At 48.3% G+C, this 16,856-nt stretch overlaps 1 protein-coding gene across 1 annotated transcript in view; it reads right to left on the reverse strand.

The window, feature by feature from the left end:
- The window catches only part of LOC139423260 (tectorin alpha), a 54,384-nt gene that overhangs the window by 28,422 nt on the left and 9,106 nt on the right, over nt 1-16,856 (reverse strand). Inside the window, exons 8-12 of the mRNA XM_071175070.1 lie at nt 9,743-10,353; nt 6,258-6,828; nt 5,318-5,988; nt 3,833-4,517; nt 2,684-2,883 (exon numbers count right to left, since the gene is read on the reverse strand). Coding sequence (XP_071031171.1) covers nt 2,684-2,883; nt 3,833-4,517; nt 5,318-5,988; nt 6,258-6,828; nt 9,743-10,353 — 2,738 coding nt within the window. The remainder of the gene's footprint in view (nt 1-2,683; nt 2,884-3,832; nt 4,518-5,317; nt 5,989-6,257; nt 6,829-9,742; nt 10,354-16,856) is intronic.

Consider the following 16,856-nt stretch of genomic DNA (forward strand, 5'->3'; position numbering starts at 1 on the left):
ATTCGGCCCCCTTGAACTTTGCGACCTTTTGCCACATTTCAGGCTTCAAACATAAAGATATAAAACTGTATTTTTTTGTGAAGAATCAACAACAAGTGGGACACAATCATGAAGTGGAACGACATTTATTGGATATTTCAAACTTTTTTAACAAATCAAAAACTGAAAAATTGGGCGTGCAAAATTATTCAGCCCCCTTAAGTTAATACTTTGTAGCGCCACCTTTTGCTGCGATTACAGCTGTAAGTCGCTTGGGGTATGTCTCTATCAGTTTTGCACATCGAGAGACTGAAATGTTTTCCCATTCCTCCTTGCAAAACAGCTCGAGCTCAGTGAGGTTGGATGGAGAGCATTTGTGAACAGCAGTTTTCAGTTCTTTCCACAGATTCTCGATTGGATTCAGGTCTGGACTTTGACTTGGCCATTCTAACACCTGGATATGTTTATTTTTGAAACATTATATTGTAGATTTTGCTTTATGTTTTGGATCATTGTCTTGTTGGAAGACAAATCTCCGTCCCAGTCTCAGGTCTTTTGCAGACTCCATCAGGTTTTCTTCCAGAATGGTCCTGTATTTGGCTCCATCCATCTTCCCATCAATTTTAACCATCTTCCCTGTCCCTGCTGAAGAAAAGCAGGCCCAAACCATGATGCTGCCACCACCATGTTTGACAGTGGGGATGGTGTGTTCAGCTGTGTTGCTTTTACGCCAAACATAACGTTTTGCATTGTTGCCAAAAAGTTCAATTTTGGTTTCATCTGACCAGAGCACCTTCTTCCACATGTTTGGTGTGTCTCCCAGGTAGCTTGTGGCAAACTTTAAACAACACTTTTTATGGATATCTTTAAGAAATGTCTTTCTTCTTGCCACTCTTCCATAAAGGCCAGATTTGTGCAATATACGACTGATTGTTGTCCTATGGACAGAGTCTCCCACCTCAGCTGTAGATCTCTGCAGTTCATCCAGAGTGATCATGGGCCTCTTGGCTGCATCTCTGATCAGTCTTTTCCTTGTATGAGCTGAAAGTTTAGAGGGACGGCCAGGTCTTGGTAGATTTGCAGTGGTCTGATACTCCTTCCATTTCAATATTATCGCTTGCACAGTGCTCCTTGGGATGTTTAAAGCTTGGGAAATCTTTTTGTATCCAAATCCGGCTTTAAACTTCTTCACAACAGTATCTCAGACCTGCCTGGTGTGTTCCTTGTTCTTCATGATGCTCTCTGCGCTTTTAACGGACCTCTGAGACTATCACAGTGCAGGTGCATTTATACGGAGACTTTATTACACACAGGTGGATTGTATTTATCATCATTAGTCATTTAGGTCAACATTGGATCATTCAGAGATCCTCACTGAACTTCTGGAGAGAGTTTGCTGCACTGAAAGTAAAGGGGCTGACTAATTTTGCACGCCCAATTTTTCAGTTTTTGATTTGTTAAAAAAGTTTGAAATATCCAATAAATGTCGTTCCACTTCATGATTGTGTCCCACTTGTTGATTCTTCACAAAAAAATACAGTTTCATATCTTTATGTTTGAAGCCTGAAATGTGTCAAAAGGTCGCAAAGTTCAAGGGGGCCGAATACTTTCGCAAGGCACTGTATATGTTTTAATAACGCTCTTACAACGTTTTCTGAACGTTACTAAAGTTCTTGTGGTTTTTATTGAAAGTTTACATTCTCGGAACAATTTGAGAACATGACTTTAAATAGAACCATGTGGAAACCTGTAGGAAACTTTATGCTGAAGTACTGAAATTCCCACAGAATAACGTTTTGTTAACGTTCTTGGAAGAATTTTATTTTTATTTTTATTTTACCCCCTTTTCTCCCCAATTTCGTGGTATCCAATTGTTAGTAGTTACTATCTTGTCTCATCGCTACAACTCCCGTACGGGCTCGGGAGAGACGAAGGTCGAAAGCCATGCGTCCTCCGAAACACAACCCAACCAAGCCGCACTGCTTCTTAACACAGCGCGTATCCAACCCGGAAGCCAGTGCACCTGGCGACCTGGTTAACGTGCACTGCACCCGGCCCGCCACAGGAGTCGCTAGTGCACGATGAGACAAGGATATCCCTACCGGCCAAACCCTCCCTAACCCGGGTGACGCTAGGCCAATTGTGCATCGCCCCACGGACCTCCCGGTCGCGGCCGGCTGCGACAGAGCCTGGGTGCGAATCCAGAGTCTTTGGTGGCACAGCCCTAGACCACTGCGCCACCCGGGAGGTCCTTGGAAGATTTTGAGAACATTCCCAACGTCAAACTATTCCCAATGTCAAAATGTGACCATGCTTGAACTTTTAGGAAACGTTCTGTTAATGTAATGAACGTTTTTCTGTCAAGTTCCTTAAATGTGCTGAGAATGTTTCAAAGCCATTGTCACCATCAGACCAACTCCTTGAATGGCCTACTCCATGAAGTTTACACTTGTGTCTAAAAAACATTATTTACCTCAAAACATATTATTTTTACCATTAAGTGTGTTAACCTTACTGTATTTATACGCAGGGTTTTGTTTTTCAACAGAAAAAGTAAAAAATTAGCTGGAGTGCGTCTTTAAGTACTTTCTGTGTACTTTCTGTGTACTACTCACAAGCCATAATTGAAATCTTAAGCTAACTAGCTTGCCACATGTATACGAATGTCTGTGGAGACAGACTACTGTCTGTGTGACTGACTCACCTCATAGTACTTGCCGTCGTTGTAGCAGCCACAGTTCTGGGGCCGGACGCAACCCTTGCCATTGAGGACGTATCCCTGGTCACACTGGCAGCCCTCCACACAGTCTTGGGTGCACTCCCTCTGGCCGCGGGCTGGGGCGCACTGCGGTTGGCACACTGACATGCAGCTAGAGTAGTGGCTGTTGGCTGGGCACGTCAGCACTGGGGACGGAGAAAAATACATGTCTTTATATGGGTAAAGGAAATGTGAGTTGTGTCCAAAATGGCACCCTACTCCTTATGTAGTGCGCTAGGGAATATGATGCCTTTGATTGAGACACAGACATGACGATTACATGATTAATTTACCTGGCATTGGTTCTCTGGACAGATTACAGTTTGGGTGCAAAGTGGAGGATAGATGCAGAATACATAAGAACAAACGTTAAAATATCAGTTGGTTATTCATTTGACAGCGTACTGTATGTCATTGTGTAGGACGGTAACATAAAGCTGCTGCTTTGTGATTCATCTCTCCTTTACTCATATGACTGAGAACTCTATGTAACCTTGGTGAAAGTATCCGTTGTTATTGTTGGGCACTAACTTCTAAACTCCTGAGGGTATGGACATCTATTGAGTGAGAAAGGGGAGGGCAGAAAGTTTACATTTTGTAAGAACATGCTTTTGTAAAATCTCATGTATCCTATGGAGAGGAGGAGGGCAATGGTTCTGGTTTCAGTCAACAGATAAGGTAGGACAGGCGTGAGTTGGGGAGGAGTGAGGAATTTTGGCCGAGGTCAGATGAGTCCAGGTCAGATGAAGTGAGAAAGAACAGGCACCACTAAAGTCCTGTCTAGCAAACAGAGATGTATTGGTTGTCCCAGATGTGCAAGGAGGAGACTCAGCATAGGAGGAAGGTATAAATATATGTGCTTGTGTAAACATGTTTTGTCTTTGCAGCTGTTTGACCCAGTGGGTGAATAAACTTGGTTTGAGCTTTGACCAGTTGTCCGTTAGTTTTTCACTCTGTTTGTCAGAACCTAATAATATCTAATAGGCTATTACTACTGAGGAGTAGTCCCATGTAAGATAAGCCTCCACCTGGGCTGGAAAGAATTAAACTCAACTCAATCTACTTGATTCGTGCCTCAATTATTATTGTGCTCACCACAGGGCGTGTCACTCCTCCAGCCTAACACACGCACCCCCTGGGTCTGGCATGTGCTGGTGTAGATCTGCAGCCAGTTGCAAATGGTCCCCGAGGCACCCCGATCCAGGCATGTGTCCTGCAGGCAGTTCTGGTAGAAGAACGCCGGCGCCACCTTGCTGTGGCAGCGCGCAAACACACCGCCGCGGTCCACGATCAACCCGCACAGACGCACTGCCTCGGGCTCCACAAACAAGTGCAGCCCATCGCCCAGGTGGAATCGGATTCCCGTGTAACCCCCGCCATCAACATTGATTCCTCCTCCCTCACCATCTTGGGCCACGCCTTCCATGTAGGCGTCCGCGACGAGTAAAGGGGCATCGGTGGCAACAAAGCCTCTCTCGACCAACCCACAACGTGGGCACGAGTCGCCGCAGCCCACCTGGCAGAATGTGTCTTGCTCAGCCCAGGCCATGCCCCAGTTGCTGGTGGTGAGTGCGGGTGGAGAGGAAAGTGGCATGCCCTGGCACAGGCCGCAGGTGGTGTTGTAGAGGCGTCGAGGCAGCGTGAGCAGGAGCAGGGTGTTCCAGTCGAAGGCAACCTTCAGGCCAAAGTCCGTCTCCAACACCAGCTGCATGCCGAAAGTGAAGATGTGGACCTTCCCCGGCCCCAGCTTCAAAGGCAGGTACAGACGTTCCTTATTCACCTGGGAGAGAGCATGGGAGAGTGAGTCATGACTGTTTGTGTGTGTGTGTGTGTGTGTGTGTGTGTGTGTGTGTGTGTGTGTGTGTGTGTGTGTGTGTGTGTGTGTGTGTGTGTGTGTGCGCACGTGTGTGTGCGCGTGTGTGTGTGTGCGTGTGTGGGGGAGTGTTGTGTGTGTTATAACTAGCAAGTGTGAGTGTATAGGATTGAGTGTGTGTATTGTGGTTCTCCTCAGATCTTTCGGTTGGTTTGTGAACCTTTTCCAAATGTCGCTCAGGTCAGCCGTTACCCTGAGCCCAATCCAGTCTAATAAAAGATGCCAATGGAAATAAGATCCGCCCTGAGCCAATCAAAGAGGAATTCACTCTTCGCTCCGCTATTCTATCGGCTTCATTAACAAATAACTCTCCCTCACATGTCTGTGTGAGATTCACAACACATCAGTCACACTGGAAGGATGAATATGCATAGAAATGAAAAGTGTCAAGACATTGTAAGAACACATTTCTCCTGTCTTTTTTTCAGTTGGATTCTCTGAAAAGCCTTGGTAAGATTCTTGGCCTGTTACTTACCACGTTTTTCTTCCTAATAAAGTCTAACAAGACTGACTGTGCCCCAGGCTTTTCACCCTACTGAGTGGAACCGAGCCAAGTCAAAACAAATTTTACTGGGCTGGCCTAGTTACGCATCCACCATAGTTTCTGGAATCGTGCTAAAAAAGGACAATGGGAAATGAAAATATCTGAGCCAATACAGTTTAATTCAGGATGGAAAGGTAGTGTGAAAAGTGTATAATACACTCACCGTGATTGTGTGTTTATAGCTCCGAGAAACCTCAATCTCATAGCCGTAGACTTCCAAGATGAACCCCCTCACCCAGATGGCTTGCCCCGTGTCCCTCTCCTCGTTCCGGGCTGACAGCTTGAAGCGAGGGAGGTCGGCGCTGGTGCTCGTCTTGGGTCGGGTGGCGGTGCTCTGGTCCATATCCTCCTCTCCCGCCACTCCGCTGTTGCACCTCGTTGTAGCCAGGATCAAGGTACAGCTACTCTGCAGCTCGAAGGGCACACCTCCGAATGGCAGGAAGTGACTGTAACCAGCGGCAATGCACTGCGCTTCGGTGCGCGGCTGGCAGAAGTAGAGGCCCTCAAGGCCCTCCTGGCAGTACTCACCCTCCTGGCACGGTGTCAGCGTGCAGTAGACGCGGTTGTCCGAGCCATTGCAGTAGCAGCGCTCCTGGCACTCCCAGTCATTCCAGAAGATCTGGTTGGTGGCCAGCTGCCGGCCCCCAGAGCTGATGCAGCCGCAGTCGCTGCGCGCCACGCACTGGCCGTTGTGGAGTGCAAAGCCCTCCCTGCACTGGCAGCCCTCCCGGCAGGACAGTGGACACAGCTCGGCGAGCTCGTCCAGGCCGGCGCAGGTCAGTGGGCAAGCGCTGGTGCACTCATCGTAGTAACTGTTCTCCGGACAGGGCAAGGCTGCGGGAAGGAGAGAGAGGGGTGGGCAGAGAGAGATGAGTGGGGTAATAGACAAATAGAGAGAGAGATAGAGGGATCGTAACAGAAAGTAAAAGAGAGTGAGAAAAAAGGAGAGAGACATAGAGAGAGGTCGGGACAGAGATAGAAACAGAAACAAGAGAAAGGGCTATTCAGAATTAGCAGAGCCAAGGTTTGGTTAATAAAGGAAAAATACACAATCAGTCCATCACTCAACATCACTCCAAGGTGGTGGCGAGGGACTAACTCACGGCAATTGGTAGCACTCCTCCAGGCAGCAAGGTCCACCTGGGCATCCTGACAGGCCGAGGCATATGCCTGCAGTGAAGAGCAGAGCACCGAGCGGTTTCCCTCCCGCATGCACATGTTGTACAGGCAGTTCCGGAAGAACGGCGAGGGGTTGACGGCACCGTGGCACGCCAGGAAGGAGCTGTTCCCCAGGTCGTTGATGTTGCCACACATCCACGGGCTCTGGTAGAGCCGCAGGTCCGTGCACATGCGGTACAGGTCGTCGCAATCGCCATTGCATGTCAGGTCGTCAGCGATGGCCCGCCAGCCCTCAGTGAAGAGTTCGAGGGATTCGGCCAGCCGGCCGTTAGGCAGACGGAGATCGTCGCTGGCGTTTCCGTTGAAGAGACCGCACAGGCCGCAGGTGGCGTTGTAAAAGAGGGTAGAGAGAGAGATGTTGAGGAGGCCCTGACGGGTGTAGCGGACTAGGACCAATCCGCTGGACTCCACTACGGTAGCGTTGCCAGGGGCGCGGTAGATCATTAGGGTCTCCAGTGGGTGGACATAAGGCAGTAGTACCAGCTCACCGTTCAGCTGGGATTTAGACACATCATAACATTATGTCATAGAGAGGTAGTAGCAGCAACATTCAGTCACTGTAATGTACAGTAGTGCAGTGATATATCTGTTACGTAGTTACCCATTTTCAATCAGTAAGGCTGGTCCGAATGGATCTTTTCATTCATCTAGTAAACTCATAATTCACATCGCTTCCTATCTCACTCATCAGCATAGCAGGTATTTACAGTGCCTTGCGAAAGTATTCGGCCCCCTTGAACTTTGCGACCTTTTGCCACATTTCAGGCTTCAAACATAAAGATATAAAACTGTATTTTTTTGTGAAGAATCAACAACAAGTGGGACACAATCATGAAGTGGAACGACATTTATTGGATATTTCAAACTTTTTTAACAAATCAAAAACTGAAAAATTGGGCGTGCAAAATTATTCAGCCCCCTTAAGTTACTACTTTGTAGCGCCACCTTTTGCTGCGATTACAGCTGTAAGTCGCTTGGGGTATGTCTCTATCAGTTTTGCACATCGAGAGACTGACATTTTTTCCCATTCCTCCTTGCAAAACAGCTCGAGCTTAGTGAGGTTGGATGGAGAGCATTTGTGAACAGCAGTTTTCAGTTCTTTCCACAGATTCTCGATTGGATTCAGGTCTGACTTGGCCATTCTAACACCTGGATATGTTTATTTTTGAACCATTCCATTGTAGATTTTGCTTTATGTTTTGGATCATTGTCTTGTTGGAAGACAAATCTCCGTCCCAGTCTCAGGTCTTTTGCAGACTCCATCAGGTTTTCTTCCAGAATGGTCCTGTATTTGGCTCCATCCATCTTCCCATCAATTTTAACCATCTTCCCTGTCCCTGCTGAAGAAAAGCAGGCACAAACCATGATGCTGCCACCACCATGTTTGACAGTGGGGATGGTGTGTTCAGTGTGATGAGCTGTGTTGCTTTTATGCCAAACATAACGTTTTGCATTGTTGCCAAAAAGTTCAATTTTGGTTTCATCTGACCAGAGCACCTTCTTCTACATGTTTGGTGTGTCTCCCAGGTGGTTTGTGGCAAACTTTAAACGACACTTTTTATGGATATCTTTAAGAAATGGCTTTCTTCTTGCCACTCTTCCATAAAGGCCAGATTTGTGCAATATACGACTGATTGTTGTCCTATGGACAGAGTCTCCCACCTCAGCTGTAGATCTCTGCAGTTCATCCAGAGTGATCATGGGCCTCTTGGCTGCATCTCTGATCAGTCTTCTCCTTGTATGAGCTGAAAGTTTAGAGGGACGGCCAGGTCTTGGTAGATTTGCAGTGGTCTGATACTCCTTCCATTTCAATATTATCGCTTGCACAGTGCTCCTTGGGATGTTTAAAGCTTGGGAAATCTTTTTGTATCCAAATCCGGCTTTAAACTTCTTCACAACAGTATCTCGGACCTGCCTGGTGTGTTCCTTGTTCTTCATGATGCTCTCTGCGCTTTTAACGGACCTCTGAGACTATCACAGTGCAGGTGCATTTATACGGAGACTTGATTACACACAGGTGGATTGTATTTATCATCATTAGTCATTTAGGTCAACATTGGATCATTCAGAGATCCTCACTGAACTTCTGGAGAGAGTTTGCTGCACTGAAAGTAAAGGGGCTGACTAATTTTGCACGCCCAATTTTTCAGTTTTTGATTTGTTAAAAAAGTTTGAAATATCCAATAAATGTCGTTCCACTTCATGATTGTGTCCCACTTGTTGTTGATTCTTCACAAAAAAATACAGTTTTATATCTTTATGTTTGAAGCCTGAAATGTGGCAAAAGGTCGCAAAGTTTAAGGGGGCCCGAATACTTTCGCAAGGCACTGTATATGGCAGGGGTTATAATGATACCTTGTCAGCATGGCAAGTATTTATAGTATAGTGTCTTAACGTTAGCATAGCGTCACGTCTCTTCCTCCTTTTCTATTAGCAAGCGTGTGGAATATCATTCACCTATTAACTTCAGCCTATGAGCACGGCACACTAAGGCAAATCCACCACTGTTGCTGATTAACCTACTCACTCGTGCAATAATCACTATCTTTCTTTCAACCAATGGGCATGAATCTAAGGGAGTATTTATATGTCAACTCAAACCTTGTTGTTTTGCAGCAACAGTCAGTCGTCCAATGACCTATCTCCCCACAACCACCAGCATAATAACCTTAAGACCTGTCATTGGAACTCCTTTCCCAATGCATAGGGCAATCTGTCATCAGCATCTTGCTCTGGGGAGCATTCCTTGGAGACAAAGCCTACACCAAACTATTCAATAAAATGCCTTACTATATTATCTCTGTTGTCATTCTGTTAAGCCTGTATTCAATTGAACTACATATTCCAGCTAAATTACTTTGAGAAAGGTATTCATCTCATGATGACAGACTTTCAGGGCCAGTTTCCCAGACTCATATTTAGCCTACTCCTGGTGTAAAAATATAATGCTAAATGAAGTTTCTCCACTGAAAGTGATTCTTAGTCCAGAAGTAAAGTTGCCTTGGGTCCAGTGGAGGCTGCGGAGGGGGGACTGCTCATGATAATGGCTGTAACGGAGCGAATGGAATGGCATACAATAAAACGGAAACCATGTGTTTGATACTATTCCACTTATTCTACTACATCCATTACCATGAGCCCGTCCTCCCCAATAAGGTGCCACCAACCTCCTGTGCCTGGGTCTGGAAAACCTACCCATAATGTAGCACAATATCAATGCTCAGATAATCTTTACACATACTTTTGTATGTTTATTTGTCTGGTGACTCATGCATTTTCTCTCAATCGGACTGAGGTAGCACCAAAATAGCCTGGTCCCCATACTGTATATTTGGAATGACAATGAACAAACACAGAGAAAAGTTGGCTAAAGCACAAACAGACTGGAGCACCAGGCTATAATACTGACCTTCACTGTGTCAAAGTCCGATCCACCCATCTGGGCCTCCAGGTTAGCCACCCTGACCATCACAGGCCGCATCCAGTATGGACCCTTGTTTACCAGCTGCCGGCCCATCTTTACTTCCACAGCAGACACGTTAGCCGGCATTGGCCCACACAACCTCAGCAGGTAGTAGGAGCTGTCGTCCGGGAAGGGCATGGAGGTCCCGTCGAAAGAGGCCGTCACAAAATTCTGGCCTAGAGAACACACCCCCTCCCTGCGGGGGTAACAGCCCAACAGGCCGAACTCTGTCACACACACTTCGCCTTCTCTACATGAATCGTTGAAGCAGGAGACTTTGCCGTTGGGCCCACAGACGCAGCGCAGGGTGCACTCTCCACCCTCGCCGGCAGGGCCCGCCCAGAAAGTGTCGTTGAGAGGGTAGTAGAGGCCCTCATGCTCGCAGCCGCAGTCCTGGTGCCGGACGCAACGGTTGCCACTCAGCACGTATCCCGGGTCACACTGGCAGCCCTCTGTGCAAGGGTGGGTGCAGTACAGGTGGGAGGTGAGGTCCGAGCATGAGGCGGCGCAGGCACTGGTGCACACCTGGTAGTGGCTGGACTCAGGGCATTTCAGGGCTGGCAACCAATCAAAGGAGAAATAGGATGTTACTGTATTTAACGAATCAGATTAACCTAAGATTGTTATGCTGTTATGTGCTACATGATTACATGATTACATAAGTTACATTATGATATTAACCACATCTAAGGGACAGATCGACATTTACTGGGGGAGTGGTGGTCAAAAATAGGGGAGGGTTGTCAAACTGCTGCAACTGACAGTTGAACTTGAGGTGAGGAAGACCGTTTCAGGCCTACCAGAGTAACTCATATCTAACAATATAGTGTTTATCTTTATACAAAATATAAGGATAGAACATTTACAAATTACCCTCCTTCTGTACATCTATATCTGTGTAGTAGACGCAGTAACCATCTGACATAAAGAAGTCATCTGACATGCTCAAATCTCTGACAGCTAAACCGTGAGGTGGACAATTATTGTTTTAGTAAAGTAGCTTAAAACCCCTCCAAAACAATAGACTATAAAGTGTTGTATATGCTACACATCGGAACACAAGGAATAGTGTATTTGTAATTAGTTATAGGCTGTTATTAAGGACACGTAAATGTGTCTCATTTGGCCAACATCCCTCGTTTATTGATGGTGCTGGCTGCACCAGGTTGAATTTGAATGCATATGAATGTCCATTAAATTTCTCAAATGTTCGGTAAATTAAAATCTTCCCTGTTATGTTGTCCGGTGCCAAATTATCCTAAAGGAAACTCTGAAATGGCATATTGTTATTATGAAGATTTTAGAAAATTCGCATGAAAATCTGTCGCCAATTGGATGGAAACCTAGCTATAGACATGTTGAAAACTCTGGCAAGTTTGCTAGTCCAGTGTCACTTTGATTATTGTAACGAATGTCGTCGGGAGAAGGAGAAGAGCACCAAGGTGCAACGTGGTAAGTACAGTTCTGCAAGGTGCAATACACGAAACAGAAAACAACTACCCACAAAACCCATGTGAACAAGAGCTACCTAAGTATGGTTCTCAATCAGAGACAACGACAGTCCCTGATTGAGAACCATACCCGGGCAAAAACAACGACATACAAAAAAAAGCCTCTCTATGGCCAGGGCGTGACAGTACCCCCCCCCCCCCCCCAAAGGTGCGGACTCCAGCCGCAAAACCTGACTCTATAAAGGGGAGGGTCCGGGTGGGCCTTCTTTTTGGCGGCAGCTTGGGTGCGGGACGTGGACCCCACTCCACCTCAGTCTTGGCCCACTTAGGTGGCGCCTTTGGAGTGGGGACCCTCGCAGCGGGCATCGGACTGAAGACCCTCGTAGAGGGTGCCACTGGACTGAAGGGCGCCTCTGGACTGAGGGTCTGTGATTCTGGCGGCTCCGGAGTGACTGGCGACTCAGGCGCCTCTAGACTGACGGGCGGCTCTGGCAGCTCCGGACAGGAGGGCGGCTCTGGCAGCTCCGGACAGGAGGGCGGCTCTGGCAGCTCCGGACAGGAGGGCGGCTCTGGCAGCTCCGGACAGGAGGGCGGCTCTGGCAGCTATGGACTGGATGGAGACATGGTTCTGGGAGCAGGCACAGGACTCACCAGGCTGGGGAGACATACAGTAGGCCTCCTCCTTAGCCGAGGCATCGGATGCACTGGGCCGTGGAGGCGCACTAGAGGTCTCGAGCAACGAGCCTGCACAACCTGTCCTGGCTGGATACCCCCTGTAGCCCGACAAGTGCGGAGAGTTGGAACAGGCCGCACTGGGCTGGGCTGTGCTGGCGAACCGGGGACACCGTGCGTAGGGCTGGTGCCGTATAATCCGGGCCCGGCATTATCCCTCCTGGCTCGATGCCCACTCTAGCCCGGCCGATTCGAGGAGCTGCGATGTAGCGCATCGGGCTATGCGTGCACCCTGGGGACACTGTGCGCTTCACCGCATAACACAGTGCCTGCCCAGTCACTCTCTCGCCACTGTAAGCACGGGGAGTTGGCTCAGGTCTCCTACCTGACTCCGCCAATCTCCCCGTGTACCTGACTCCCCCAATATTCTCTGGGGCTGCCTCTCGTGCACGTTACCTCGAGCCAATTCCTCTTAGTGTTTCCGCTCCGCTCTAGCTGCCTCCAGCTCCTCTTTCGGACGACGATACTCTCCCGGCTGTGCCCGGGGTCCCTTGCCGTCCAATATTTCCTCCCATGTCCAGGAGTCCATTACACGCGGCTTGGTCCTTTGGTGGTGGGTAGTTCTGTAACGAATGTCGTCGGGAGAAGGAGAAGAGGACCAAGGTGCAGCATGGTAAGTATTCATAATAGGTTTAATAAATACCAATACTTTAACAAAAACAACAAACAAACAGTTCTGCAAGGTGCAATCCACAAACAGAAAACAACTACCCACAAAACCCATGTGGGCAAGAGCTACCTAAGTATGGTTCTCAATCAGAGACAATGACAGACAGCTGTCCCTGATTGAGAACCATACCCGTGCAAAAACAACGACATACAAAAACATAGAAAAAAGAACATAGAATGCCCACCCTAATCACACCCTGACCTAACCAAAATAGAGAATAAAAAGCCTCTCTATGGCCAGGGCGTGACAATTGTGCCTTCACATCATGGTTCACCAGCAGCCCCAAACTTATAAAGAATAAGCTACCACCAAAACAAAGTTGTAAGAATTGTACTTAAAATCATCCCTCATGCTAATCTGAAGGTTGAGCATTTATTCATCTCCATCTCTATCTATCTATGTAATTATATATTAATTATGTAAAAAATAAGTCTTGCAATCAAAAGTTTGGACATACCTACCCATTCAAGTGTTTTTCTTTCTTTGTACTATTTTCTACATAATATGTGGAATTTCTTTCCTTCTTTAATAGGTTTGAGCCAATCAGTTGTGTTTTGACAAGGTAGGGATGGTATACAGAAGAGCCCTATTTGTTAAAAGACCAAGTCCAAATTATGGCAAGAACAGCTCAAATAAGCAAAGAGACACAACAGTCCATCATTACTTTAAGACATGAAGGTCAGTCAAAACAGTACATTTCAAGAACTTTGAAAGTTTCTTCAAGTGCAGTCGCAAAAACCATAGAGCGCGGTTGATGAAACTGGCTCTCATGAGGACTGCCACAGAAAAGACCCAGAGTTACCTCTGCTGCAGAGGATAAGATCATTAGAGTTACCAGCCTCAGATATCGGCAATTAACTGCACCTCAGATAACAGCCCAAATAAATGCTTCAGAGTTCAAGTAACAGACACATCTCAACATCAACTGTTCAGAGGAGACTATGTGAATCAGGCTTTCGTGGTCGAATTGCTGCAAAGAAACCACTGCAAAAGGACACCAACAATAAGAAGAGACTTGTTTGGGGAAAGAAACACGAGCAATGAACATTAGACCGGTGAAAAACTGTCCTTTGGTCTGATGAGTCCAAATCCTTTGGGTTCCAACTGTCGTGTCTTTGTGAGACGCAGAGTGGGTGAACAGAAGATCTCCGCATGTGTGGTTCCCACTGTGGAGCATAGAGGAGGAGGTACTTCGCTGGTGACACTGTCAGTGATTTATTTAGAATTCAAGGCACACTTAACCAACTTGGCTACCACAGCATTTTACAGTGATACGCCTTCCCATCTGGTTTGCGCTTAGTGGGACTATCATTTGTTTTTCAACAGGACAATGACCCAACACACCTCCAGGCTGTGTAAGGGCTATTTGACCAAGAAGGAGAGAGATGGAGTGCTCCATCAGATGACCTGGCCTCCATAATCAGCCGACCTCAACCCAGTTGAGATGGTTTGGGATGAGTTGGACCGCAGAGTGAAGGAAAAGCAGCCAACAAGTGCTCAGCATATGTGGGATCTCCTTCAAGACTGTTGGAAAAGCATTCCAGGTGACTACATCATAAAGTTGCTTGAGAGAATGCCAAGAGTGTGCAAAGCTGTCATCACGGAAAAGGTTGGTTACTTTGAAGAATGATTTGTTTAACACTTTTTGGTTACCACATGATTCCATATGTGTTATTTCACTATTTCACTCTTCACTATTATTCTACAATATAGAAACTAGCCAAAATAAAGAAAACTCTTGAATGAGTAGGTGTGGCCAAAAACGTTTGACTGGACTGTACGTATGTCAGATCTCCCCAAGGAGACATCCTGTAGTGGACCAGCTACCACCGGCCTGAGGAGAGACACATGAAACAAGGGGTAAATACAATAGTAAGAGGGGAGCTGTAACCTATAACACACCTTGTTTATTCTCCTCAGGACTTTAAATGGCCCCACAAACCACGGACCCAGCTTCCGGCAGGGCAGGCGGAGAGGCAGGTTTCGGGTCGAGAGCCAGACCCGGTCCCCCGGTGCGAACACGGGGGCCTCACTACGGTGGCGGTCAGCGCTCACCTTCTGTCGCCCACCGGCCCGTTTAAGGGATTCCTGGACGTCTCTCCAGGTCTCCTTTGAGTGCTGCACCCAATCCTCCATCGCAGGAGCCTCGGTCTGACTCTGATGCCACGGTACCAGGACTGGCTGATAGCCCAACACGCACTGAAACGGTGACAGGTCCGTGGAGGAGTGGCGAACCTCGCCCACTCTCCAGGCCGGTCCTAGGAATACGACCTCAGAAACCTGCCCACATCCTGGTTCACTCTCTCCACCTGCCCATTGCTATCGGGGTGAAAACCAGAGGTCATGCTGATCGAACCCCCAGACGCTCCATGAACGCCTTCCAAACCCGGGAAGTGAACTGGGGACCCGATCAGAAACTATATCCTCAGGCACCCCGTAGTGCCGGAAGACGTGTGTAAACAGGTCCTCCGCAGTCTGTAGGGCCGTAGGGAGACCGGGCAAAGGGAGGAGACGGCAGGACTTAGAGAACCAATCCACAACGACCAGTTTCGTAGTGTTCCCCTGTGATGGAGGAAGATTAGTAAGAAAGTCCAGACAGGTGTGACCAAGGCCGCTGTGGAAAGGAGAGGGTCTGTAACTTCCCTCTGGGCAGGTGTCTAGGAGCCTTACACTGAGCTCACACCGAACAGGAGGAAAGATAAACCCTCACATTCTTAGCCAAGGTGGGCTCCAGTACTTCCCCCTAGGAGCCCGCACTGTCCTCTCAATCCCCAGATGACCAGAGGAGGGTAGCGTGTGGGCCCACCTGATCAATCTATCACGAACACCAAGCGGGACGTACCTCCGACCCGCTGTACACTGAGGTGGTGGAGGTCCTAACCGAGATGCCCGCTCGATGTCCGCTTCCACCTCCCATAACACCGGTGCCACCAGACAAGAGGCCGGAAGTATGGGGGTGGGATCGATGGACCGCTCCTCGGTATCATTGAGAGGGGACAGTGCGTCGGCCTTCGCGTTACGGGAACTTGGTCTGTAAGAGAAAGTGACGCGAAATCTGGTAAAAAACATCGCCCACCTTGCCTGACGATTATTCAGTCTCCTCGCCGCCCGGATGTACTCCAGATTACGGTGGTCAGTCCAGATGGTCCTAAATGTGGTTTTCCACTCATCTCAATCCCGGATTCGCAACAAGTTATACGCGCTCCTAAGATCCAGTTTTGTGAAGAATGACTCCACCGCCATGGCGATGAGAGGTAGCGGGTAACTGAACCCCACTGTGATGGAATTTAGACCTCTATAGTCAATGCATGGACACAGACCTCCCTCCTTCTTCTTTACAAAAATGAAACTCGAGGTGACAGGTGATGTGGAGGGCCGAATGTACCCCTGTACCAGAGATTCGGTGACATATGTCTCCATAGCCACCGTCTCCTCCTGTGACAGGGGATACACGTGACTCCTGGGAAGTGCGGCGTTCAGCTGGAGGTTTATCGCACAACCCTCCAGTCGATGTAGTGGTAATAGGGTCGCTCTCTTTTTACAGACGGCGATTGCCAAATCGGTATATTTGGGGGGGGGGGGATGCGCACGGTGGAGACCTGGTCTGGACTCTCCACTGTCGTTGCACCGATGGAAACTCCCACACACCTACCTGAGCACTCTTCTGACCACCCCTTAAGAGCCCCCTGTTTCCACCAAATTTTGGGATTGTGATAAGCCAACCAGGGAATACCCTGGCAGGCTAAGGCGTAGGCCACTGGAAACGCAGGAGAATCGATTAGGAAGAGACTAATACGCTCCTCATGAACCCCCGCGTCACCATGTCCAGTGGAACCGTGGCCTCCCTGATCAACCCTGACCCTAACGGACTATCTAGGGCGTGCATGGGGAAGGCTTGGTCTATCTGCACCAAGGGAATCCCTAACTTCCACGTGAAACCGCGGTCCATAAAACTCCCCGCTGCGCCTGAATCGACTAGCACCTTATGCTGGGAATGAGGGGAAAACTCAGGAAAGGAAATCAACACATACATTTGACCAACAGGGGGCTCTGGGTGAGCCGGGTGCTGACTCACCTGAGGTGTTCGAGCCGTGCTCTGCCTGCCCTCTCGACTCCCAGACACTCCTCCAGCACCGGTCAGCAGTGTGTCCTCTCCGACCACAACTGGTGCAGGAGGTGGCTCCTCCTCCGGTGGCCCTTGCAGCAG

This window comes from Oncorhynchus clarkii, chromosome 12 (genome assembly GCF_045791955.1).
Source record: "Oncorhynchus clarkii lewisi isolate Uvic-CL-2024 chromosome 12, UVic_Ocla_1.0, whole genome shotgun sequence".
Taxonomy (NCBI): domain Eukaryota; kingdom Metazoa; phylum Chordata; class Actinopteri; order Salmoniformes; family Salmonidae; genus Oncorhynchus; species Oncorhynchus clarkii.